The sequence below is a fragment of the Sinocyclocheilus grahami genome, unplaced genomic scaffold (assembly GCF_001515645.1).
Source record: "Sinocyclocheilus grahami isolate Dianchi unplaced genomic scaffold, SAMN03320097.WGS_v1.1 scaffold913.1, whole genome shotgun sequence".
Classification (NCBI taxonomy): Eukaryota; Metazoa; Chordata; class Actinopteri; order Cypriniformes; family Cyprinidae; genus Sinocyclocheilus; species Sinocyclocheilus grahami.
Window position 1 is genome coordinate 346132 of NW_015506092.1, and position 27941 is coordinate 374072.

General features: G+C 36.0%; 2 protein-coding genes and 1 pseudogene across 3 annotated transcripts in view; 1 reads left to right on the forward strand and 2 right to left on the reverse strand.

The window, feature by feature from the left end:
- Nucleotides 1-1082: 1082 nt before the first annotated feature.
- Nucleotides 1083-6253, forward strand: LOC107564152 (kinetochore protein Spc25-like). Its single transcript, XM_016249160.1, has 7 exons — nt 1083-1189; nt 1504-1666; nt 3853-3918; nt 4039-4185; nt 4562-4666; nt 5024-5122; nt 5882-6253. Exons 2-7 carry the CDS (start codon nt 1510-1512, stop codon nt 6016-6018), a joined length of 711 nt encoding a protein of 236 aa, XP_016104646.1. The 5' UTR covers nt 1083-1189; nt 1504-1509; the 3' UTR covers nt 6019-6253.
- Nucleotides 6254-6431: 178 nt separating this feature from the next.
- Nucleotides 6432-12676, reverse strand: LOC107564144 (nostrin-like; annotated as a pseudogene).
- Nucleotides 12677-19472: 6796 nt separating this feature from the next.
- The window catches only part of LOC107564136 (ceramide synthase 6-like), a 43797-nt gene continuing 35328 nt past the window's right edge, over nt 19473-27941 (reverse strand). For both annotated transcript variants that reach the window (XM_016249147.1, XM_016249145.1), the window contains 5 exons: nt 25100-25228; nt 24669-24775; nt 23529-23685; nt 20579-20602; nt 19473-19998 (listed from right to left, as the gene is read on the reverse strand). In XM_016249147.1, coding sequence (XP_016104633.1) covers nt 19858-19998; nt 20579-20602; nt 23529-23685; nt 24669-24775; nt 25100-25228 — 558 coding nt within the window. In that variant the 3' untranslated portion in view covers nt 19473-19857. The remainder of the gene's footprint in view (nt 19999-20578; nt 20603-23528; nt 23686-24668; nt 24776-25099; nt 25229-27941) is intronic.

The following is a 27941-nucleotide window of genomic DNA, read 5'->3' on the forward strand; positions in this document are numbered from 1 at the left end:
TACTCAATATTTGATATATATTATTTTAGCTCTTCTATTTGTATTCAACCCACTCCCCTGTCCACCAGAAGTAGGCGGCGTACACGTTGATATTCCATGCATTCTGGTTTTATGGCAAATTTCACTGCTAGTAATCAACAGACCAAAAAAAATCAGTTACATATTTAGGTCATTCTTACTATTCGGTGGCATCTCAGCTTTTTTTTTACAATATGTCCACCATGTAACAGGAGGGACCATTTATGCTAAAGTCAGCCATTGCAACTCATGTGATGAACAACAAGCTAGTGCGTATACAGTGATCACCAAGGAAGATTTTTAACCTGTTTAGTAACCATATTTTCAAAATGACAAACAATTATCAGTTTCCACTATGAATAAGCATAACAGCGTGGACATGTTATGCGTTACCACATCAGTGAATCAATCTAAAACATTGAAAAACGGGTGAATTAAAGAGTGATATTATGCTTCTTGTAGATAGCTTGCCACCAAAAAGTATTCTATACCTCCTCTTTATGAGAGTCATGTGTTTAGCCTACTTACACTAAAATCTGAGTAATTATTTTTAATTAATTAATTTTTTGGTACACTTTTATAGTGTTCTGTATCACGGGGACACAAATGGCACTAAATAGGCAACTAGAAAATGACCCATTTGTAGACAATAACTATGCTTATTTGTGATAAGTTATAACAAATGCAAAACAAGCCAGACATTAAATTATACTTCCAAAAAATGTTGTCCAAAAACACATGATTTTTCCTAAACATGTTTTTTCCCCCTGATGTGAAATAAGACATGTTTTGTCAGATAAAAATGCAGACTGAGAGTTCCTTTATGAAACAGCACACTTTAGTACGCACTGCTGCAGCCAGCGCTCAAACAAACACCAGATGGCGCAACAATAACAAACTACTCAGTGAAGGGGAAATGACCGACCGCACATCGGGTATATAACCAATAAACACTTCGCCTTTTGAGGGAAAATAAAATTCATACTTAGGAACACTAAATTAATTTCTTATGTACGCTATGAACAGTTTAGGTAATTTCATGCCGCTATTTTGTAGTTGTGAGTCGACGCGTTTATCTGACGCCACTTCCTGTTTAACCGCTGAGGTTCCGGGCGCGGATTTTTGAAAACAACAACAATACATTTGCGTTTATATTCACGCCATACAACGGGTTAGTGATTAAAATCTTCTTTCCGACTATCAAAACAACATTGAATCAATATTATTTTGGTTTCAGTGCCTAGAAATTAAGAAAAAGACCTCGCACTGAAACATTATATCTAAACAACAACTGTAACGTTACGCTATATTGGTTGTCCGTTAAACATGGATATTAGTATGTCGTGTATATAACGCATATATCACTTTATTGTAAGGTTATGTTATATTAGAGTAGATAATGTGTAATAATATGCAGTAAACAGCCCCTGAGTCTTGTGTAGTAACGGTAGTAACGCTGCTTGTGTTGTTCGGATGGTCTTGCAGCTCAGTATGGCGTCTATCAGAGACTATAATGTTGTGGAGCAGTTCAACAGCAGACTGGAGGAGATCAGGAGCAAACTGCTGGACCAGGCCATGGGAGAGCTGCTCAATGACCGGGTGGCAGAGCTCTGTCAGGAACACAGGCAGTACATGAAGTCCGTCTTGGGTAAGAGATGCACAGAATCGTTTTGTGGGTTTGGGTTGAACGTGCAAGTGTTATTGTTAATATACATTTGAACAAGACTAGTTGTTGAATAGAAAGCATAAGCAAAGTTGGACATTTATCTGTCATTATGATCCATCTGCATTTAAAACTGATGGGTGAAATGGTGAAAAGAAAATTGTGGTATATTTAACCAGTGTTGGGGAAAGTTACTTTTAAAGGTAATGCATTGCGATATTGCGTTACTCCGTGAAAAAGTAACTAATTACGTTACTTGTTGTGGAAAGTAATGCGTTACGTTACTTTTGCGTTACTTTTAAAATCTGGACAGGGTTTGCTTGTTTGTTTTTAAAATAAAAAAGTTATATTTTTGGCAAATATAACAGCCTTTGCACACCAAAAGTGAAATGAATGAGCCTCAGGCTGAAGGGAAAGTACAGTAGAATGCAGAAGAAGACATTTCAACACACTTCAGCAATAAACAAAGACACACAAATGTTTGTCTAGAGTAATTTGTGATTATTAGTACGGTTGAACTGGATTATCGAAGGTCAGAAGTAAATAGAATGGGATTAAATACATAAAGGATATTTGTGTTGTTCAACATTTAATTATTGCAGGTTTGCGTCATATTCTGAGTTGCTTTTTTTAATTCATTTTGAGGAATACTGAATCTGTGTGTTTTGTTTTTTTGTGAGTGAGATGAATTAATGCATATTCATATTTATTTTAGAACTACAATAACATCTTCTGATTTCTCTCAACATGGGGACAGGAGAGCTGTCAGTCAATAAATTTGAAAAAAAAAAGGCATTTGCGTTCCTTTTTTGAACTTCTCTTGTAAATTAAAAAGTAATGCGTTACTTTACTAGTTACTTGAAAAAAGTAATCTGATTACGTAACTCGCGTTACTTGTAATTTGTTACCCACAACACTGTATTTAACCATTGAAATATTGTTTGGGCTGATTTTTTTTTTTTTTTAACTATACATTTTTTTTATTTGAATGATAGCTTTGAACCAATTCATTTGTATCAGTTTAAACTGATTCACAGAAACTAAAAAGTGCATTAAAATCATTATGATATTCGCAATTCTGCTTCTTAAGGAAGCTTGTTTATGCCACAGGATAAAAATAAAATTGTTCTCTCTCTCTCTCTCTCCCTCTCTCTCTCTCTCCCTCTCTCTCTCTCTCTCTCTCTCTCTCTCTCTCTCTCTCTCTTTTTTTTCTCTCTCTCTCTAAAGAGTATTTTTGCACACGAGGAAGCACTGGATATTGTCCTTCTTATTTGTTTTATGCAGTTAACACTCCTGATACAAAAGATAACGTCTACAAATTTATGCATTGAGTAAAATTCAAATGCAGGAAATCACTCGGATGTAGTAATACGCAAATAAAAAAATAAAAGAAGATTTGACTTTGAAACACAATCAAGAAGGATTGTAAAACATACGCTTTGTGTGGTCTTGGTGGTTGTATGGTTGAGCTGAGCTGAAAATTATGGAAGCTTATTTATTATAAGCTTCCAAAATATTTAATATTTATTACCAAAAAAAAAGGTAAATGTTTCTCACAATTCATAACTTTTTTTCTTGCTATTCTGTCTCATAATTGTGATGTACATTCAAAATTGCAAGAAAAAAGTTCAGAATTGTGAGATAAAAACCTCACAATTATCTTTTAGATATACACTCAGGATTGCAATGTATAAACTTACAGTTCTGACTTTTTTTCTTGCAATTGCAAGGTTATATTTCGTAATCTGAATTCTGAGTCTCTCTCTCTCTCTCTCTCTCTCTGAATTCTGAGTTTACATCTTGCAAATCTTTTTTTTTTTCTGCTATGGAATACCAAATACAAATGTAAATATGAAAAATATATGGAATACCATCTCCAAATTCTGACTTTTCTGATCAATTCTGATATAATCTCAGAATTGTGAAATACAAATTCAGAATTCAAGAAAAAAAAAGTCTGAATTGTGAAATAAAAACCATAATTGTGAGGAAAATAGTAAGAATTGTGAGATTTAAAAAGTCCCTGTTACCTTTTTTAAAATCTTTTATCCGGTGGTGGAAACAAGCTTCCGTAGTTAAAAAAATATATAAAATTTTATCGCAAGAAAAATTTATGTGAATATTTCAAGTTGCCCAGGAATTAATTAATTAATTAATTTCTTTCTACATAGGTACTTGTTTTAAGAAATGCAAGGAGGATGAAAACATGTTTGACATGATACAAACATTCAAAGAAGGTGAGAAGTTGATTGGCACACTTGCTTGACATTTTTTTTAATAACAGCATTTTAATATTGTGTGCTGTCTTGATTTGTCAGATGAATGACTGCCAGGATATTTCCTTTCTTTTGTGTTAGATTTGAAAGAGGAAACATCTTCACTGAAAGAGAAGAGTGCTGAACATCTTGAGGTGGTGTCAGCGATTGAAGACAAAGAGCATCACAAAGCTCTCTTATTCCAGAGAATCGAGAAGCTCAAGAAGGATCAGGCCAAAAACAGGGAATGTGAGTAGGCCTATCTTTCCTCCCTTGCGGCTTTATGTTAATGTGTAATGGATTACACTTAAAGAGAGGTAGAGAGAGTGATCCGTTACAGATAAATGATTTTTGAAACACTTGTGAATCATCTAAATCATTGAAAAGAAATACTCACAAGGATGATTCATTCGTGAATTATTAACTATAAATATCTCTGAATTAAATGCTGGATTTCCGGTAAACAAATAGAATATTAAGTTCTATTTATTCATTAATTTTGCCACATTGACTCTTTATTTTCTGCATACGACTGTTAGGTGACAGACAGACATTATGGACAGGTTTATTGTTGCTTTCTATTCAAACTGATGTCACTAATGCTTGTTTACTACATTTTTTGTAGTGATTCAGTCACAAAATAAAGCCAACAAGGACAGACTGAAAAATCTGAACATATGTAAAGACATCTTTCAGAAACACCTCAGTCTTGAGATCAGAAAAATCCAAGGTAAAGTCTTTGTGTTTAACTATAACATACAGTATGACTGAAGTTTTTTCCCCCTTTTATCATTATGCATTAGATACATCATTCAAATAGAGTGAGGTACGAATGTCTGAGACCACATTGAAAATCTGTGATTTTCTTTCATTTAAACCTTGAAATGAACAAAGTGTTTGGATTTTGAAAATGATTTGGCACTATTTCTAGGTCGGTAATCAAATGTAAGCATTTTCAATTGAACTTTTCACTCAAATTGTTGTTGCTGATTATACAATTAATTAAAACTATTTTTTTTTTTACTAGTGGTCACAAACTTGAGATAAGGTTTGCTTGTGTATCATGAACATCTCTGTTTATTTGCAGGTGAGAAGCTGCAGTTTGTCTTCAGGAACATCAGTCGTAAAGATCCAGACATGGTCCATACGTTCCTCCTACAGCTCGATGCAGAGGGCGTTTACCACAGTGAGTGCTCATCTTCTGATCTCTTTATTATCTTTGATTTTTGTTAAAAACACTAGTTACCATAAAGAAATTAAGTACTGTTAAATTACACCTAGGATGTTTTTCGTCATGCATTTGATTAGACTCATTGATAAATATGAATATTAATTGTATTATTTAACGATAAATGGTAAATTAGGCATTACTTAAACAAAACTTAAACTACAGTTCAAAAGTTTGTGGTCAGTAAGATATTTTTGATGTTTTTGAAAAGTCTCACCAAGGCTGCATTTATTTCATAAAAACACTGTAAGAACAGTAATATTGTAAAATATTTTTACAGTTTAAAATAACTTTTTTTGTTGTTAGAATATATTTTAAAATGTAATTTATTCCTGTGATCAAAGCTGAATTTTCAGCATCATTACTCCAGTCTTCAGTGTCACATGATTCTTCAGAAATCATTCTAATATGCTGATTTGCTGCATAAGACATTTTTCATCATTATCAATGTTGAAATCAGTTGTGCTGTTTAACGCTTTTGTGGAAACCGAGATACTTTTTTTTCAGGATTCTTTGATGTATACAGAGACATCTTTTATTTGAAATAGAAATCTTTTGTAACATTAATATAAATGTCTGTACTGTTAATTTTGATCAATATAATTCATCATTGCTGAATAAAACTATTATTATTTTTTTTTAATCTTACTGACCCCAAACTTTTGAATGACTGACCCAACTGAAGTACTGAATAACATGATCATATTTTCCCCTCAGTCGTCTCCTGTGACCCTCCTCTGGAGAAAATGGCACATCTAGAGCGCAGACTGCAGGAGACCAATAACTTTCCCACCTTCCTTGCAAACGTCCGGAGAGAGTTTGTGGCACTTCACAGTGGCGCAAAGACAGCCTGACTGACGAACAAAAGCTGATTTTTTCATTTCAGATCCATTTAAAACGATCAGAGACCCAGACACCGTTTTTATAGACGTTTAGCACATATATTGAGCTTTTATTTCCCTAAACCATCAGTTATTACTTAATATGAAATATTTCATTCTTGCAGTTCTTTGTATATTCATTGATTTGTAATTTTAGCAATAAACATTTATACAAGTCATAAAATAAACAAAACAAAAGTCTTAAAGTGCTTTTACATTTTTTTTTGTTTTATACTACAGTGACTAAAAGGTCTAAAGCATTTGTATTGCATGTACATTTCTTTTTCACAATAAACTTAATAATGGATGTAATTTATCGGCTTCCTTTCATGAAAAAAACAGAAAACGTGAAATTTAAAAAATTCTGTTTTCTAGACATTATGGCAATTTTCGTAGCAAATACATTTATGCTCTGTTCTTTAACATTTAATCGGCTAGATATTGCTCGTCTACTGTAAAACTACTCAAGTCATACTAATGCATGATTTGTGAGTGAATTGTTCTTTTGAGTCAATGAATGAATCTGATTTTATCCATTTAATTTTTTCATTTAAAGTCCTTTTTCCAGTAATTGCATAAAGTGTGTTTAACCCTACAGCACGAGTGAATCATGACTCAGTGGCGTCGAGGTCAGTGACCTTTTCCATTACATGCTCTTTTGAAGCTAAGCTTCAGATGACTTCATCTCAGTGAAAACAGGCAGCTCTTCCACATACGTGGATGGGAAATGTCCTCTCTGTCCGTTCAGCTCACCGAACCACCAGCCCGTGTCGTCCTTCTGAAAGATATCCAGTACATCTCCTGCCAGATTGAAGAGGGAGAGTCAACAGAAAGCAGGTGCTGAGGGATGATATATTAAGAACTACCATATTACCTTCATTAATGTTTAACTCATCCTCTCTTTCTGACGTAAAGCTGTATAAAGCCTTGCATCTGCCGACTGAGCAGAATTCTGAGCCTGTTTAGGGAATTTAACACAAAAATGAAATCAGGAGTTTGTGTGTTCATAAAATAAAGGTAAACATGTTTTGCTTGCTGTTTACCTTTATCCTCTTCAGATTCAGACATGCTTCCGTTAACCGGGCCGCTCTGTTGCTCGTCTGTGTTATGCGTGACATCGGTCGTCTCAGTCGAGGGCTCTTCACTTGTTGTATCAGGACTTTGTTTGGTCAGCGCACTCTTATTGATCACGGAGCTCCTCATGGACTGACAAGTCTTTTTGATCCTCACCGGTCGAGAAAGCTGCACAACGCTGTGCTCACAGTCCTGGAGCCAAACCAGAGAGAGGTCATGCAACATTTAGATGTTATTTTTTACCTCTAAATTAGGCTTATTAATTGCGATACTGTCTCTCTTCACCCTGCAGCCTCGGGGAAACCCATATATTATAGTCTAAAAAGTGTAGGCTGTTTAAAAGCAACCGCATAAACGAAACATCATGCTAAACTAGTGATGACCTAGTTTCTCAATTAACTCATGTTTACATCCTTTTCCTGTCCTGGATTCATCAAGATTGACATGTTTAATGGAGGTTTTAAATGATAGGATCAACCGAATCAAGCAAGGATGATTTAAGGGAGTTTCTTTTGACACTAGAGACACTAACCATATTTATAAATTTTTTTTAAAGAAATGTTTTATCAGTCACCCTGCAGTACCTACACAGACTCCTCGGTTTTTTGTTCAACGTTTGTTTGTGTGAACTTTTGAAATGTGAACTTAAAAGGCATTATGATAAAGTTACAAAAAAAAAAAATTATATATATTTTTTAATTTGTTCCTCCTAAATTTTTGCACTTAAAATGCATGCTGATAATAATTTTACTAAAATGAAATAAATTAGTTACTCCAAAAGGTTTGTATTTAAAATGCATGCTGATAATCATTTTAATGAAATAAATAAAATGTAAGAAAACATATTTTGACCCCCAAAAGTTTGCACTTAAAATACATGCTGATAATAATTTTACTGAAATAAAATATGCATGCTTATAATAAATGTACCAACATAAAATTAAATAAAAAAACTTTATTAATAATAATAATAACATTTGTTTCTTCCAAAAGTTTGCACTTAAAATGCATGCTGATGATAATTTTTTTATTTGACCTATATATATGTGTGTGTGTGTGCGTGAAAATTCTTTAAAGGGGTCATCGGATGCTACATGCACTTTTACAAGTTGTGTTGGCAGTGTGTGTACACAACCACCCTATAATGATAAAAATCCACCCAGTGGTTTTTTTTCAATCTACTAAAATCTTTCCCCCTTTCTCAAATCGAGCCGATCTCAGATGCTTGTCTGTGTGACGTCACACAGACAGGCCCCTCCCACGATAGTTTGATTGACAGTAGCGTTTCAGCACAGACTGAACTGGTGTCTTACCTTAGCTCCGCCCTGAGTGAGCTGTCATCAGTCCGCCATTGTTTCACCGCCAGAGCAGATGTAGACAAGAACGACTCCTAAGCGATTGAGGTGTTCCGTCAATTACTCCCGAGATCTGAGCCGCTGAAGATGCAGTGGATTACGTTTATTTTTGAATGGAATGCGCCCCCCATCTATAAGCTTCACCTACAGAAGTGAGTATAAGGGTTTTTAATGAATCTTTGCAAATCGCCTTTCCTAATAATGTGCTAATTAGCAAGTTTCACGATGAATGCGGCTAAAGTAAACAGTCTCAGAGAGGGGCGGGGTCAGCAGAGCTCATTAACATTTAAAGGAAAATGCTACAAATCTGCATGCTATGAAAAGAGCTGTTTTTGACATGGTAAAAAAGGTTTTTTTACACTACCATTGAGAAATTTTAACCAAACTATGTTACAGTCTTTTCGTTAAGACCCTAAAGAATCATATCAACTTGTGGAAAATGGGCATCCATTTAAGAATTCAAGGGGAAATACATTTGTCAGTGTAGCTTTTATTTTATTGTATGAATACACACACATATAAATATAATTATTAAATTATATTAACTAAAATAATCTCTCTCTCTATATGTGTGTGTGTGTGTATATATATATATAGTAGAATACATACATTTAAGTTACATATGTTATTATATTTATTGAATTAACTTTATTTAACTTTTAATACAACACCATGGTACAGGAACAGGTTAATTTCCACAATACTTGAATTTGCTCTAAAGCCTGCAAAACTGTCGAAATATTAAATAATTAAAACCATTTAAAAATGTATTTGAATAATTTTAATAAATTTTCTGAATTTTTAATATTTAATAAAATAGATCATATTAAAGCCAAATATTTATCTCTACGAAAATATAAAAAAAAGAAGTGTGGACATTTTGTGGTTCTGTAGGCTAAATTATTATTATTATGATTTTCTTTATTTTAATTCATTTGTGGCCATTTCGATTCAAATTCACACTTGTAAATTCAAAGGAAGCATCTAAAAATCTATATTTTTCCCAGCCCTGTTGAATCTGTCACCGTTACTGTTAGTGCTAAATGGATTCAGTTACTCACGTGAATGACTGTCCGTGCGTATACTGTCATGAAGAGACTGTACTTGTTTAGGGTGTTGGACAGAGTCTCTAATCTTTGCTTCTCAAGCTCCTGAACGATCTGAAATTCAGATCTGAATTAGTCAAAATGCAATGGATATCAGAGGAAATAAAGATGTGGAAAACAGCATGAACCTGGTAGCAGGTTTTCAGTGTGTTCTACAGCTTCAGTCGGATGTGGTGACCCTCCATGTTGGTGTTAAAATATTCCTCATCGACTCTGGCCTGAAGTTCTGCTGATTTAGTCAATTTGTTCAACATCTAGATGAAAATAAACAGCAGTTATTTTGTCTAATGTCACAAACATAACTGTGTTAATTGCTTTTCCCCAGCCAATGAACCGTCACAAATACCTTCTGTTTTTCCTTCTCTGTACAGATTTGCTTATTTTTCTCCACGAAGCTGAAGAGAGCTTCATGTTCTCTTGTCAACCCAATCAGCTTCTTTTTTAGCTGTAAAAACACATTTCTGCTCAAAATGTATCCTTCTCATGTGCTTTTGAATCCCACTTCAATATTGGTTTGTTTGATCAAATCCCTCTGAATTAGAGAAACGCAAGTGTAGCTCTGTTTTCTTACCTTAATTTGTTCACTCCAGTTTGTAAGAACAAGCTTTCCGGACTTTTCAACGGCATTGTCAAGCTGTGAACATACGAGACTTAGTGTAAACAAGCTGCTGTAAATCTTAATATAAATAAATGCATAAACATTAAAGAAGTAGTTCTCCCAGAAATGAAAACGTACATATGGATCCTCTGCAGTGAATGGGTGCCGTCAGAATGAGAGTCCAAACAGCTGATAAAAACATCACAATAATCCACACCACTCCAGTCCATCAGCGTTTGTAAGAAATAAATCCATTTTTAACACATTTTTTACTTCAAACTGTTGATTCCTGCTAAAATATGAGTCCTCTAACCATAATATTGCTTACTCCAGTGAGAAAACTGTCTTGTCTGAATCAGAAGAGAAATCTGCACAGATTAAGCACTGTTTACAAGCGAGGACATTTCTTAACAATAATGTTGGTGGATTTTGATGTGAGAAGACAACAGAATTAACTTTTTTCACTGCAAGAAGCATTATTATGGATTATGGACATGTATTTTGGACAGAAGCTACGGTTTTAAAGTAACAATGCCTTAATGATGGATTTGTTTCTTAGAAACATGCATATTTTCACTTCGCAAGATGTTAACTGATGGACTGGAGTGGTGTGGATTACTTATTATTGTGATGTTTTTATCAGCTGTTTGGACTCTCATTCTGACGGCACCCATTCACTGCCACAGGATCCATTGCTGAGCAAGTGATGTGATGCTACATTTCTACAAATCTGTTCAGATGAAGAAAAATTAAATGATTTTAGCAAATGGCTGCAATATAACAAAGAGTGAAAAATTTAAGGGGGTCTGAATACTTTCCGTACCCACTGTACATCTTGGATGGACTATTCCTGTAAGTGGCATACCGGTCTTTTTCTTTTCCCGTGTTCATCTAGGATTTGACGGAGTTCCTGAATAGCATCTTGGTTGAGAGCATTTCCCAGTATGCTGAAAGAATAAGGCCGATATAAATACACAGCAACCCACATGAATAATAAAAAGAGCCTGATCCAGTGTTGTCGTACCGGTGGGCATCTGCTGAGGCGTACATTTCATCTGATATGAAGGACCACGCACGATATGTGGAGCTTTGAAGAGGAAAAACTGTCAATGAGTTTGCAAGGCAAGTGCATCAAATATTAACCTGCACGTCAACGCAGTTAACATCACATGCAAGATTTTGTCTTATTTTTCCAGTTACACTATATAAAAGGCTACATGAAAAGCAACAATATATAAAATACCAAGTATTGTTTTCAGAAAATGTATTTTTAATATGAGTGTATTTTGTCTTGCACTTTATTTTGTCTTGCACAAGATAGAGAGATAGATAGATCACACAGTTACTCCGGGTTAGCTGGAGATGCGGTCACTCACTTGTCACACATCTCTTTGGAGACTTTAAGAAGTTTCCCTGCGATCTTCTGAAGTCCTTTCGAATAGTTGATCTCCAGTTCAGATCTAAATTCATAGAAAACTATGTCTGTTATATTAGTCATGCTTATTTGCTCAGGTCATTGAGATTCTGCCCTGAACATTTCAAGGATTTCAGGGTTTTAGAGAACTATTGTATTCTTTTCCATTGCATTTTCCATTCTCTTGAGAATGGGAAGTCGAGTATCTTCAGTGTCTCAGAAGTTAAGCACTACAACAACAACCTTTAGAGAAGAAGAGCAGAGTTCATGTTACCTTTGCTGAAAGACGGCCAAGAGCTCTTTGCAGAAAAACTCGCCATTCTTAGAGATTTTCTTCAGATACTGATACAGCAGATTATACTGAAACACAATAGCAAGCCTAATTAAACAACAAACCATGAGATTGATCTATCTATATCTATATCTACACTCTAAAAAAATGCTGGGTTGTTTCAACCCAACTTTGGGTCAAATATGGACTAACCCAAATTTTGGGTTAAAAATTTTATTTAAATATTTAACCCAACAGCTGGGTTAGTCCATATTTGACCCAAAGTTGGGTTGAAACAACCCAGCATTTTTTAAAGTGCATCCATCCATCCATCCCCATCCCATCACATATAGTTCAAGAGAAGAGCAATGGCCTAGCAACCATGCAGAACACCATAGTAACTGCCTAGCAACATCCTGGCAAATCACTCAGAAACAAAACACCCTAGCAACCACTCCGAACATCTCTGAAACTGCCTCTAGCATCTATAAATCAATCAGTCTTTGTCTCTGTCTAAACTTCTAACTTTTAGATGGATTTTTAAAACTTTTGGGTGGACGTTTTCAGGCGAGCTTTATCAAGTTGACCGCAAAGTCCAGACAAACTTAACTTTTCTAGTTAATAATAAGCAATTCTTCTGCCAAGTGTTTTATGTGGAGCAATGCTGTAAAGCAGACGTCAACACTATCAACACATATGTACACCATTAGGCTCTTTCAACAGAAATCAATTGAATATATTTGTTTTAACAATAGAGTTAAGAGAATGAAACGGCTCTGGACTCACAGTACAGCTGCTCAGGGGGTCCTTCATCTTCACACTGGTCGTACTTTAACTCTGCAGTTCAAACTTTGACCCTGTCTGTTCCTGAAGAATGCATGCGGAAATCACCTGTGTGCATGTGCAAGATTACGGCATCATAAACCCTCCATAAAAGCATAGGAGTGGCGGAATGCAGCCTCAGTCTTTGCTATAGAAATCAGCGTTTCAATTTGCATTAAGTTTTGTCACCTGGTTTAATATTTGTCCTGATGTTGCCAGCAGACAGTATTATAAACAGCCATGCAAAAGTTTTTTTTTCCACATTTCGGAATAATAGTTATATTAATAAAATATTAAATAATAAAAATAGAAGTATGTGCTCTTAAAAATAATCATTCTAAAATGTCACTTTTGCACTGAAGGCAATGAAGAATAATTTTGGCTTCCTTTTGAACTTTTTAGTTTACTTTTTAGAATAGTTAAGAAAGGAATCACCCAAAAATAAAATTTGCTGAACATTTATTAATTCTCAGGTCATCCAAAATCTAGGTGAGTTTAGAAATGTAGCATTCCATCACTTGCTCACCAATGGATCCTCTGCAGTGAATGGGTGCCGTCAGAATGAGAGTCCAAACAGCTGATAAAAACATCACAATAATCCACAAGTCATCCACACCACTCCAGTCCATCAATTAACATCTGGTGAAGGGAAAAACTGCATGATTATATGTTCATTTTTTTGGTTGACAATTACTTTAAAATATCTATCTATCTATCTATCTATCTATCTATCTATCTATCTATCTATCTATCTATCTATCTATCTATCTATCTATCTATCTATCTATCTATCTATCTATCTATCTATCTATCATATTAAGACCATTTTCATAATCTAAAGAACCTTTTGTATAAAAACCCTTATATTTAAGAGGGTGGTATAGAAATGATATAGTGACCAAAATTTCCATAAAGTTATTTACATTTATATATTTGGAGCTCTGTAGGTTGGACATTCATTTCTTTATTTTATTTCTTTATTTTTATTTTATTTTTAGTGTTTGTCAACATTTTGTAAAGAAACTCATTTATGGCACAATTTATATTTATTACAATTTATCACATTTTTAAGAATAATTTATTCAATATTTGCATAATGATGCTGATCTGCAAACAGTCAAAGTGCAACAATGGTTGATTTGAGGGGTAAAACATCTGAATTCATAGGAATCACAATTTTTTTATGCTGTAAGCTAGAAAGAGAGACTTTTTTGTTGTTCAAGAGAGAGAGATTTGTTGTTGTTACATTGTAGATTTCTTTTTTTCTTGTTAGTATTTGTTTTGTGTAAAAATGCTTTGACAATATTGTATGCAAACAAAATCATAAAGTAGGCTACTTTAAAATGAACTGAGAGGTTAAAGGTGCAGCAGTGAGTGTTTTTTGTTGAAAATTGAAATCAACAAAAAAAAAAGTCAATTTTTGCTAGCTGTTTGTTCTGTGTGTGCTGAAAAATGGTTTGTACATTGTCCTGGCTGTACAAATAGGGGGAAAACAAAGTGGATCGGACTAATCAGACGGAGCATCACAACACTCTTGTAGCCAATCAGTAATCAGTTAGGGGCTTTTACATTCATGATGGGGAGCAGAGAGAGCACACAAGCGGGAGATTTGTAGAAATACTGTAGAATGAAAGACGTTACTAAAGAGGAGATGTCGGAGGACTATCACTATGATCAGGCAAGAGCCAGGACCCGCATTAATACTGAGCTTTCCAGCGCTGGAGAGACTTTATAGAGCGGACGACGCTGAAGTTTCTGCTCCACATGTGAATAACATTGGTTTTGCTATGTTTCACAGAACCAATATACTGTTTTTGTAATATTAGGTGTAGTAACGGGATGGTTTTTGGTGTCATTGCTTGTCTGTAGCTGATGTGCTGTCTATAAGTGTCATCTTCGCATTATTTCGGTTCTGCTTTTAGTGATCGCCATAATCCATTAATCTCGTCCCATTTGTAATGGATTTGTTACTTGGTCTATCGTGTTACATAGGGAGCTCGAGCTGATTAGAGAAGCGTCTTGGGCTGATTATGCAAACTGTGTGGCATTTGCGAATTGATGGGGAGTCCTCGACTCTTGAATAACCGTAGTGTCTGGATCGACTCTTGTTGTCGTGTCTGAAATCGCTCACTCATTCTAATCCTTATATAGTGCGAATGCTCCTTCTCGTGACTTTTCCCTCTTTAAAATTACATGTATTAGCAGCAACAACTATGAAATGATGGTGGTGATAGGCCTACTCATCATTTCAAGGTAATGTCATCTCAAAAATTTATTTTTAATGTAAGGCTTCATTTTGGGGGAAAATGGCCTACATTTCATGTGTAATATAACGACTGCCTGCAATCTTGTAATTGCTGACCCTCTAAGGACATTTCCTTAGAGGGTCAGTTGAAGAGTCGATTACAGGAGTCGATTCCATCGGCGAGAGTCGGAATTGGAGTCGATTCATAATCGAACAACCCTATATTAGCGTGTTCGTCAATTTGAGGGCGGAGCGATGAAGGGAGGGTGTGTTTCTTATTGAATGATTGTTCTAGTCTCCGCCCACCCATCCTCCTGCACCTATCAGAACGCTCAAATTCAGATCGATCATAGCTGCTGTTCTAGAGCAGGGGTTTTCAACCTGTCAAGGGGGGCGCAAGCATCAGTTAATTCAGAGATGTTCCCTTGAGAATTTATGAATATGAGTTAACAAATCTTTAGCCATCCACTAGGGGGCAATCTGACTCCCACTGTTAGTCGACAGTTAGAGCAGAGTTGGCTCGAGTATCAGTCATGCTCAGTGTTGCCAAGTCCGCAATTTTCCCGCGGAATTGTGCTACTTTAAAACTTGCCGCGTTTTGTAGTTTTGGGCTAGTTGAGTAGCAGTTAGGCAGGTTTTGTTGTGAAAACCTGGCAACCCTGGTCACGCTTATTGACAGTGTAAGATTATTTACGATTAGCCGTGTCGGAAATCCAACCACGGATTGGCATGTTATCTCAGAAACAGGCTCAGCCATCACATTGAATCAGGTAAACTGGTTATATATTTATGTTTCAGTATAATTACGCATGCTATACCAGGGGTGGTTCTAAACCCTTTTTAGGTGGGTTTCAGCCCCCCTATCTGTCCACTGGTCACCCCTCACCCACTTAGGTTTTGTCCGCCTCACCTCGGACTTCCAGGGTCCGAATACAGTATAATTACGCACGCTATACCAGGGGTGGTTCTAAACCCTTTCTAGGTGGGTTTCAGCCCCCCTATCTGTCCACTGGTCACCCCTCACCCACTTAGGTTTTGTCCGCCTCACCTCGGACTTCCAGGGTCCGAATGGGGACTCTGCCGCAACCATGCAGAGGGAACCCGCCCTAGGGAACCACCGACGTCGGTGGGGGTGTTGGATGTTGGGGGGGCGCGAGTGAAATTAGACAATCTAACTACTAAATTAGCATGTCCTAAAAGGTTGAAAACCCCTGTTCGCTACTGGAGCATTTGAAGGATTGACTCCAAGATGGTCAAATCTCTCTCAAAATATATAATGTAATCTTCTGTGTCTGTTGTTTTTAGTTATAAGTTTTCATTATTAGTTTGGAGCTCTTTAGAGGTGCTGTATCCGCGCAACACCTTTAAGAAAAACAGTTTCTTATTAGTGATCCTCTTTTCATTTTATTTCCCCCCTTTCAACCTGCTGGAAAGATGAACGCAGGCTGCAACAGAGCCATATTAGAGAAAACTGCTTCAAAATAACATAAAATAACAATATCCCTCACATCTAGTCTTGAATTATATAATTAGACAGACAGACGCAGCCCAAACAACAAAAACAGCCAGAAAGGTTTTGGTCTGTTGTGTTTATTAAAATACATGGCAACATAATTCATCAGTACCGTTGCTAATCAGTTTTCCAGCAAAGGCAGAGAATACAGTTGTCTTTTTTTTTTTAATTCTTCGCCTTTTTGACATCAAATGTAAACCACATAACACAGCAACCTGTCTGCAGTGCAAATAAGACAACGGCTAATTAGCTGTAGCGCTTCTCCAGCTCAAAACAGACAGCAGCAGCAACCTTCCCAACACTGAAAGAAACAGCATCAAAACCCTCGAATCAAAAGCTTTAAATAAAGCTCAGCTGAATGATGATCAAATGCATGAGGAAAACCGGAAGAATCTTTTATTCTAAACAACAAAAAGCGAAAAAACCAAAAAAAAAAAACAAACAGACAACATAAATAAAACCAGTGTTTAGTGCCACTTATTCATCAAAGTGCATGTAGGTATGTTCATTCAAACAGAGTGATTTAGTTTGATATATTTCATAATCTCATATGTACCTTGTTTCTGAAGTGTGTGCACAATGACAAAGCCAAACCTATTTGGAAATATGACTGGGACTCATTGAGAAATGATTATCATATATAATCATGGGACATTAGATTCTTTATACCTGCTGAATCGATGGTATTAATCAGTAATCACTTGATAAATAGCCTAATTTCACTATTTCGTTCAAATGAAAAAAAAAATAAAAAATCCTGGAAAAAACAAACACTTTCCAAAAGGTGCAAGTTTCCTACTAAAACAGTTTCCTTAAAAGAAGCAGAATCCAACATGTTTTTATTTTCAAAGTCAGGCAAGATTTCTCGATGAACTACACAATAAGTGTCCCTTTTCTTTTCAGCACCTGAAACACTGATTCATTTTACACTAGACTTTTATTTTGAAAGAAATTAATACTTCTATTCAGCAAGGATGCATTCAATTGATCAAAAGTGATAAAGACATTTATAATGTTACAATATATTGCTGTATCAAATAAATGCAGTTCTTTTGAACTTTCTATTCACCAAAGAATCCTGCAAAAAATGTATCTCCACAAATGAATAAAATATGAAGCAGCACAACTGTTTTCAACATTGATAATAATAAGAAATGTTTGTTGAGCAGCATATTAGAATGATTTCTGAAGGATCATGTTGCTGAATGATGCTAAAAATTCAAAAAGCTTTGATCACAGGAATAAATTACGTTTTAAATATACCAATGGAAAACAGTTATTTTATCTGCAATAACACTTCACAATATTACAGTTTGTACTGATCAAATAAATGCAACCTTGGTGAGCATGAGAGAGAAATCTCTTACCAACCCCAATCTTTTGAACGATACTGTACTTGTGAAAATATGTTTGGCGAAGGAACGTGAGCGATCTGTGATAAACCACTAGTTCATCGGGATTCATTTGAACAAATGATTATTTTGAGCAAATTGATTGACTGCCATTTTAAAAGTTACCCCAATTCCACAAAAATGACGCTGGTGCTCAGCTGGGGGATCTGTGAATCTCTCGATTTAATTCATGTAGATAATTGTTACTGCATAACCTTCCTACAAATAACCACAGTGCATCACTGTGCTTAAATATAGCGGCCGAAATCACAAAAATAAAACCAGTGTTCGCAAGCCAAATGTGAGTCACCGCATCAAGCATTTCCAGTTTAGACTGCTCTGATGACGATAATGCAAGTGATCTAGTTTTGATGTTATCAGTTCCTTATCTGAAACCAGCAGCAATCTGAAACGGTCTAAGAACGTTTTGCTAAAGTACCCATTAGGTTATGAAAACATTTGACATTTTCTAAGAACATTCAAAAGGTCCCGTTTAAAAACAAACAAAAGGTCCAGTTTAAAAACAAACAAAAGGTCCAGTTTAAAAACAAACAAATGTTCCAGTTTAAAAACAAACAAATGTTCCAGTTTAAAAACAAACAAAAAAAGTTGTAAAAAAAATATTTTTTCTTGGTTATACGAACATAAGCCAACATTCCATTTGATCATTTTGCAGACATTATGGAAATGCTACCATTGAATGTTCTCTGAAGTAGTAACATTTAAATACATTATACAAATATGCAACTGAAACATTGCCAAAAAACATGCCATGACTGAGGTATAAATAACATTTTTGTACTAATGTTTGGAGAACATTATTAAAGACCAGATAACTACAACAAATGTTTTATTAATGTTACTGGAAGAAGGTTTGTTCATAACTTGCCAGAGAAATTTGCCAGAATGTTAGCCAAAGATATGAGAAGTCACTGATGTATGTACTATTAAACTAAACTGTCAGTGTTATTCGAGTAGGCAGTTAAAACTGTTCAACGAACTTGCAAGATTCCCTTCAAAATGTTTCTCAACCACAGCAACAGTTGACCTGAAAGAGAGAAAGATTTTTTTCAAAATGTTTTGAATCACAATTTATTTCGGAATGCACAAAATCAAGCACCTGACATTCACATACTGTACTTGCACATGGTATGTTTTGGGAAACCTCTTTTGGATGTTCGTCTAATGTTTTTTAAATGTACATTTAAAAGTAACATCCCAAAATCTTTGAAAATTATCTAATGGAATGTTCCAGTAACATTGGCAAAACCAAGAAAAAACTTTCTAAAACACTAAAAAAAAAAACGGTACATTTTGAACATTCAGTGTTTATAACTTTAATGGGAATGTTGGCAAAACATTCATAGATTCATATTTTAGTTTGCTGGGAAATGCTTCTAAGCACAGGTGGAGAGCTGTAGATCCAAGCACACAGTTTTGTGATGATTTTCGCAAATGTTTGTTGGAACTATGGATTCAGCAAACACCAAAATCATTGAACTATGTCGGTAACGACGGACCATAGTTGGCAAATAAGAAAACGCATCCAGAGCAGTTCTAGACTGGGCTCCAGCTCCAGCACCGACATCTTGTCGTGGAAAAGTGGAACATATGTAAAAAAAAAAAAGCACAGAAATTTATTAAAGTTACAAAAAATAAACCAATAGAAAATAACACTAATCCAAGAAACCTACTGTTCCCATGATGCCAGAATACATGACCGCAGCAGCATGCTCACGTGATTATGAAAGAAAGAACGGCGCATTCATTCACCTGCTCGAAAGAAAAGAGCGCGTCGCATTGAATCTAAAAGGTGCTTCGATAACGAATGTCGCAGGATAAACAACCACAAAAACAAAAGCCAACGAATGGAACACAAAACATCTGGGGGGGAAATGGTGAAAAGCGAGCAACCGAAACCGAACCGCATTCACATTATTGAGAAGTTCCAGTACGGGGCCGGTAATGTTCATACAGGATTTGACACAACGGAGAGTGATGCAGCTGGGGCCCGGTGAAACGGTTAGTGTTCGTCTGGGCACGGGGACGAGGACAGGTAGCCGTTGGTGCCGTTGGTCCCATTAGTCTGATGTTTCTGAGAGGGAGGAAGAACCTCGTCTTCATCAGAGCTGGACTCAATGTCACTGCGGTCATCCTTTGACACCTAGGAAGATTAGAGAGACGGTTAAGATGACAGTACATACATTATCTAGCACTATATTTTGACAATTAGAAGTGACTTTGCTTTCTGACCACCCAGGTCAGTTTGTGGTCAGTAAGACTTGTTAATGTTTTGGATAGAAGTCTCTTCTGCTCACCAATGCTGCTTTTATTTGATCAAAAATACAGTAGAAACAGCAATAGAGTGAAATATTATTACAATTTAAAATAACTGTTTTGTATCGGAATATATTTTAAAATGTAATTGATTCCGGTGATGCAAAGCTGATTGTTTTGGATTCTTTGATGAACCGCATTTATATGAAATAGAAATCTTTTGTAACATTATAAATGTCTTTACTGTCATTTTGGATCAATTTAATGCATCTTTGCTGAATAAGTGTTAATATCCTTAAAAAAAAAAATCTTACTGACCCCAAACTTTTGAACAGTAGTGTTTCTGAGAAACAGACCTATAACATAACTCTGAGAAGTCAAATGCAGGACAATGGTGTTTTTGTTTTTTTTGCTGCTAATTAAATGGCAATTTTGCACCAAACTCTTTTTTTCAATCACCTACTTACATGTAAAGGATTCCATTTTCCCGCCTTTGATGGCAGCGATGAAGACAAAGAAGAGAAAAAAGCACATAAACAGAGGAATACAGGTTAAAGTAGTTAGTGAACCCAGTTTGATGGCAATCAATCAAGCAATCGTGTAACAATCTGAGTTCTATATCAACAATCTCTGATTCTCTGCCAATGGTCACATTTCTGATTGCAATCACTGGATCATGAGTGCCTCATTTAAAGGCTGAGGTCATTTATTTAACATCGTATTTATCTCCTATTAAAATACTCAGTTGCTCATGTACACACATTTACAAACTTCATGTTTGTTTGATTTGTTGATATGAAACACCATATGGAGACACATTACACGTATGAAGCATGTGTATGTACATAAGCAATATTGGACGTTTTATTTGCAGTATTGCAGCTATTAATACTGATATGAATTTTGCTGCTTCAGCTTGGTAACGTCAGTTTATTATAAAGCAATTTATTGCATTTTGATGAATGATTAAGAAAATGTATTTTTTGCAATAACATACAGTAAGTTAATGGTTCATTCACAATAAGACCAGGAGCATGTACTAAAGTAAAAAATAGTCAATTTGATTTCATGCTGACTTTGAAAGCTACGTAATCAGCAGAAAATTCAACTCCCTCAGACTACGTTAACTGTTTACACCCTTCATACATGCAGCAATAGCACTATTCAGACAGTAATTGTTTCTCATGGGGAAGTAAGGTCATTTCAACATTAACAAGAGCTAGATAGTGATTGTATTGCTGTCCAAATCCAGAATGTTTTTCCTACCACCCGTGTGAAAATTCCCATCTGAATTACCTTCTGTTTTTGACAAGCACTGAGGTCGTGCTGTAATTTAATTGCCATTTGAATTAGGGCTGAACGATTTTGGAAAATAATCTAATTGCGATTTTATTTACCAATATTGCCATTGCGATTTAATATGCATTTTTTTTAAAGCTCCCTATGTTCTGTATTATTAGTACAAAGACAAACAATAAATCACTGTATAGTATGACCAACACAATATTAGACAGGCTAAACATAAATGTTCTTTTCTGTAGGCCAGGCCTATATGATACGATGAAATTAGGTGATGCATGAATTGATATGAATGACATTTTTATTTAACAACTACAATCACAGTACTATATTGACTGATTTGTTGAACTTCCAGCCTTGTAAGCATGTAGGCTAATAATTATGACAACATAAAGCACTGACAAATAAGCCTGGTGTAAACATTAATATGAAAGTCAGTAACAAATCACACAATCTAAAGTAGATTGCAGAAATATAAAAACAAATCTGTTGCTTTACCACACTCAGTATTTAGGGAATTCAAAGTCACTGTAATAAACATATAGGCCTATGTAAACATGTGGATTGCATTTTTTAAACACTGTCTGTTAACTTTGGACAGACTTTAAATAAATAAGAATATACTGTATATATTATTTCAGTAATGAAATGCACCGTAACGCTGTTACTCCGCGTGTAGCTTGCCAAGGTTGCCAGGTTTTCACAACAAAACCTGCCGAAATTGCTACTCAAAACTAGCCCAATCGCATTTCGAGGGGGGTCCACCGGTTCTTTATTTTACCGCATTCCAGGAGGTAAAATACACGTTTTTTGGAGGGGTTCCCCTGGTAAGATTTGCACTCCAGGGGCTAAATATCACATTTTTGGAGGCAAACCGTGGACTTGGCAACACTGTAGCGTGCCAACTTGATGCTTCCTCTGAAGACTGCTTGGATGTGTTTGACTTGAAGCAGCGCTGCTTAGATAGATGGGTGTGTGTCATCAAAGTAACGCGAGAGCTATAAGAGAGCGCGGACGTCTCCTTATGCTTTCTCTCGCCGTACTTTGTCATACACCGATCGATCACACACCTCTTTTAAAAAATCATGTTTTTTTCATATCGCGATATTATTGCAAATGCGATTAATCATTCAGCCCTAATTTGAATCTACATCTTTTGTAAATCCTTGGTAACTGCTGTGCCATGTGGTAACTAGGCTTGCCGCGATAGACGGTGCTGATGGTGATACCGGTGTTAAGCCGCAAGACCGGTTATGTCACTTACCCACCGTGTCACCGTTGTTTTGACAAAGAGAAAGGAAAACTTGAAAATTGCATCATATGACCCCTTTAAGAAGAAAAAGAAAAAAAAAGATGACAAAATCACTAGGTTTTTAACTGGGCCATTTTTATGGCAGCAACAGGTGTGCAATAAAATTTAAAAGTATGTATTTATATAAATTGAGCCTTATGCAACTAATCATTTTACTAGTTGACCAAATAGTCAAATAGTTGCTTTATGTAAATAAGGCTGCATCCAACATTTTGAGATAAAATGCAAGACAAAACAATTGAAACCGTAGAGTGTCGATCCAGTTCCTATTATTAAATAAATAAACCAATTAAATAGAATATTATTTTCTGATTATTAAATTCATTGTCATGCTAAATGTGATTTGACCAGAGAAAAATGCATTTCCATGTTTTCTCTGGAACTCACTCCTCCACTGAGAATAAAGCCCTGTCCACACAAACCGCAGCTTTTTCTACGCCGTTAGTTGGTTTGGCATGCACTTGACAGTGCTTCATAGCATGCGGTTTTCATGTGGACGGAGATTTTTTTTTAAACGGAAGAAGGAAAAACTGTTTATAAAAATACCGTGTACGTGTGGACATGGCCTAAATCTTCATCCAAACGCATGAGTTTTATCACTGAAGAGCCATTCAAATTTATTTTCAGACATCCGCCGTGAGAAACAATTACTGTCCGAATAGGGCTAAAGATAAACTGAAATATTTCTGATAAACTCATTAACATGTCAGAGACCTGTCGTGTGACAGCTTTGCTAAATGAATGGCACAAGATGTATTAGCGTCCCTAGGCTAGCAATGAGAGTTGTGTTTTTCCTGAAGCCTCACCTTTCCTCTGGAGATTGCCCTGCAGGCGATGCGCACTATGAGGTACGACCAGAAGGTGTGCAGTGCCTGCAGCAGGACGAGCAGCACGTTAAACACCCACCACGACGGGTACGGCCCAACAATCTCCCAGCTCTCAAACACAGTGCTGTTTAAAATCCTGCAAACACATTTCATTACAACAATATATGATATTTCATTAGGACAAGTATATTCAACAAATATGGCTTCAAACCCCTCATGTGAGATCAGTGTTACATTAAAAATAAACCCTGCCATAGTCTTTGCTGCATGTCACCAGCCACTGTACTAGTAGACGTTACTAGTTCTGGTTGCCCTAGTAACAGATATATAAAAACGTCAGTACAGGTAATTAATTTTTGTAATTTTATTAGTGTAGTTTTTGTTACTTGAAATAAAATAAACGTTAACTGAATATAAAGTGAAAACTTTATTTCAGCTAGTTGCCAAGGCACAATTTCTCATTTTAGTTTTCCTTAATGTACCAAAATAACTAAAACTGACATAAAAATGACTAAAACTATATAGACATATAAAAAAAATAACTACAAAAAAAATTTAATTTTGAAAAAATTCAATTGTACTGTATTTTATTTTCAATAATACTAATATTTAAGTTTTCATCTAATTTATTTTATATCAGCTTAATTTCAATAAAGAAAATAATTTTTACTAGTTTGTTTTGGTTAACAATAACAACACTAGTTGTAGTTATTTCTTGTGGTAATCGACATTGTCACAAATGTGCAGCTCCATTTTTAGCCAAAACCTGTTTATTTGAGATGTTAAATGGTCTAATGAAATCAAGTTAAAAAATAGTGGTTTTATTAAAGCACAATGCTATTTCTTTCAGTGATTAAATGCCCATTATAGCTGTAAAAAGCACAAGGCCATCTGTTTCTCTCATTCTCATCGACACTACTGCTGTAGCCATAGTAACTATTACTTGGCAACATCATTGACTGAAGGTGTCAAAACCTGAAATGAAAATGCTGGTAAAGATGATAAAATAGAAGATTTGAGATATACAGATGAGAATGAGAGGTTCAGAGGTGTTCAGGCGCCAGCGTGAACATTATTAACAGCACATCAGCTGTTACTGACAGGAAAGGACTGACTTACCATACAGGATACACTCCCAGCCTGGAACTGATGAACACCAGGGCAAACATTACGAACAGGACGTTGCAGAGTCTCTGGCATTTGCCATAGTTGGCCATTTTAGCAGCCTACAAACACAATTTGCTGCATGATTTATATCAACACGACAGACATCTAATGCATGTAAATAGCACATCTTGCATCACCTATCTTGATTCCTGATTGTACAATATAATGGAACAGATAATATGGACCATAAAAACAAAAACAAAGTCATTATATGGATAAGTAACAACATTTGTAAATTAAAAAAAGAAGAATTTTTTAATATTTTTATTAATTTTTTTCACATTATGTATCACATTAACGTGGCTGTAGGGTTTGACATATATATTAATAATTCACAGAATTGTGCCTTTTCTGTGGTTTTAATGGCTGTGATAGGAAATCACCTCCAGCAGGACGTCGGCAGCATCATGCAGGCACATGACCAGCGTTCCCACCCGAGCCATGTTATTCACATATGAGAAGGAGATCAGACAGATGGTGACCACATGATGCAGGAACATCAGAAGAAAGTCCTGCAGGAAGTCACATGGAAAGTGTAAACATTTTATGTACTTTAACCCTACAAGGCAAACATTCCTACTATGCAGTACATTTTCCTGTCCTCATCATACATGTCTTTAATACATGGATCAAATATTAAAGCCATATCATATTACTTAAAAAAAAAAGAAAATCACAATATCACCATTAAATTAACACAAGTTTGATTTTTAAATCATCGACTGTGGTTTGAGATCGGATTTACTTTAATAAAAATTCCAAATAGTATAAATTTCAACTTCAAATCAGGGTTATAATTTAGCGCCCTATGAAATCTGCTTTATCTTTTCCAAATTCAATTTTTTCTAATTGAATTTCCGGCGGCAGTGATGAAGTCGACGACACTGACTCGTCATCTCCACAGTGGATGGGCACGTTTCATATGGATTACATAATCTAAAAATAATTGTTTTCCATTTGAATTGGTTCATTAAAAAGTAGACATTTCACTTTCTATATATATAAATGTCTGTGAGGCAAGCACAGTTTCGGTTAATTTTTTTTTGACGTGCTCAAGTTCAGAGACCTAGATGGCAGAAAGTGCACTCTGTTTGCTTTCATTATTTTACAAAAGCACAATGTTTTGTTGTTATTGTGAGTGCACAGAAATAAAAGTAAACCTTTTTCAAATTCGAAAGATGTATTACTCTGTATGAGCAAAAATGACGGACTATTTTAAGTTAAATGCAAATGATCGCACCGGCGCCTCCAAGTGAACTGTCATGCAGTGAGCGCACTACTATTCAGCTTCCACACTCTGCACAAACACTTGAATAGCACACATTTTTCTAGGTTAACGTTAGTGCGAGCGGCCATGTAATGATGCTGCTACTTACATGTTTCAGATGATAAGCCACATTTGAGGTCAATGAACGGAATGAACGCTTGGTTGTCCGATGTACTATAATTAGTAGAGCCCAACCGATATGGGTTTTTTGGGACCCATACCGATATTTGGGAGTAAAAAAAAAAAAGCCGATATCGATACATATGTGCGCCCATATTCCCCACTTCGCAGGGCACTTACGGTCGATTAAGACAACGCTTGAATGCTGCTGCCTGAACAAGAGACCTCCTTACTGAAGTGAAAGTGTTGGCTGGTGTCACTATCTCGCGAACGCTTCGGCGGATCTCCACCAAATTCGAAGGATCCCTTCAGCTCGAGGAGCCCTCTCGAACGCCACCCTCCGCGTGTCGGTAGCCCCCCGGGATCGCTAGATCGGTCGGCGCCGGACCGCGAATTTAACCGCCCATAACTCCCAAACCCCGGGGGCTATCGACACGGGGGTGGTCTCATTCGAAAGAGGGCCTCGAGATGTACACTCGATTTCATATCGGCTATACAATATATCGGTAGGGCTTTTTATTAAAATTACCACATAGTCCAGCTGTTAATGATCTGTCCGCCACTTGTGGAATGTGTTTTTTTTCTGCAACTAATAATTTTGGTCGACTAACCCTCTCCTCGTCAACTAACGGTTAGTCGACTATTAGGGGGCAGCCCTTTTTTTTCTCATGTTCTGTTTTATTGTTACCAAATTCTGTTTAAGCATGTCAAATTATTAGAATTGTTACAATAGCCCTATGATTTTTTTTCTCTCAGAAATTCTATTGTGTATTTTAATTTTTCTGGTTATCAAATGAAGGCATAAAACATTAAAGGGGTCATATGATGCTGCTAAAAAGAACATTATTTTGTGTATTTGGTGTAATGAAATGTGTTTATGCGGTTTAAAGTAAAAAAAAACATTATTTTCCACATACTGTACATTATTGTTTCTCCTCTATGCCCTGCCTTTTTGAAATGCGTAGATTTTTACAAAGCTCATCGGTCTGAAAAAGCGAGGTGTGCTGTGATTGGCCAGCTATCCAGTGTGTTGTGATTGGCCGAATACCTCAAGCGTGAGACGGAAATGTTACGCCCCTCACCATACTGTGATGCCGTGTCCCGGCCGGAGCGACGAGACAAAAACATTAAAACCCATTACAAACGAGGCATTTGTTGCATCCAGTGGGGACATAATTACTGATTATAATTATAATGTCTTTTTACATGTTGTGTTGCATTGCATTGCGCTGTGTAAACATAAAACTCTGTCTGCATTTGTGATCAGAGACAAGTGCTACTGCCCAAAATTTGCGTTTGAATCATCAGTGGCAAATCCTTTAAATGAAAACGTACTTACAGACTGTGAGTCAGAACTGCCGGCATTTTAGTCTAACGTTACTCTCCCAGGATCAGTAAACAGTCCTCCATAAAATTCTCTGCACACATCTTTATATTTGGGTTAAACTGTTCTGGATCAGTGTTGTAAATACAACTTAACCACTGATTTGTAGTCGTGTCCTCTTTTGGAAGACCAAACAAAGTAGTTTCGCTTTCACAACGAAGCACACAGCGTCTTCACGACATGGCTGCAGCGTCAACAACAATAATACTACAGCGAGAATAAAAGTTATGCCTTCTTTCTTTGCGTGAACATTTGGGTGGTGTTATGCAAATCTTCCCACATAGTGACGTAGACATGTGGGGGCGTGTTACAACGAGCCGTTTTAGGCGGTGTGACTCTTAACTTTTATAAAGAATATCTCTTTGGTTTTGAGACTTTAGTCTTTGCAACTTTACAGATCTTCTTTATGCACCAAGAGCTTGTAACACTCCAAAGAGAAAGGAAAAATTGAAAT

Excerpts from the sequence above, each read along its gene's own strand:
- LOC107564152 (XM_016249160.1), top strand. The coding sequence starts at position 1,510 with ATGGCGTCTATCAGAGACTATAATGTTGTGGAGCAGTTCAACAGCAGA. Across the intron at positions 1,667-3,852 it reads GTACATGAAGTCCGTCTTGG|GTACTTGTTTTAAGAAATGC; the intron begins GTAAGAGATGCA and ends CTTTCTACATAG. Across the intron at positions 4,667-5,023 it reads TGAGATCAGAAAAATCCAAG|GTGAGAAGCTGCAGTTTGTC; the intron begins GTAAAGTCTTTG and ends GTTTATTTGCAG.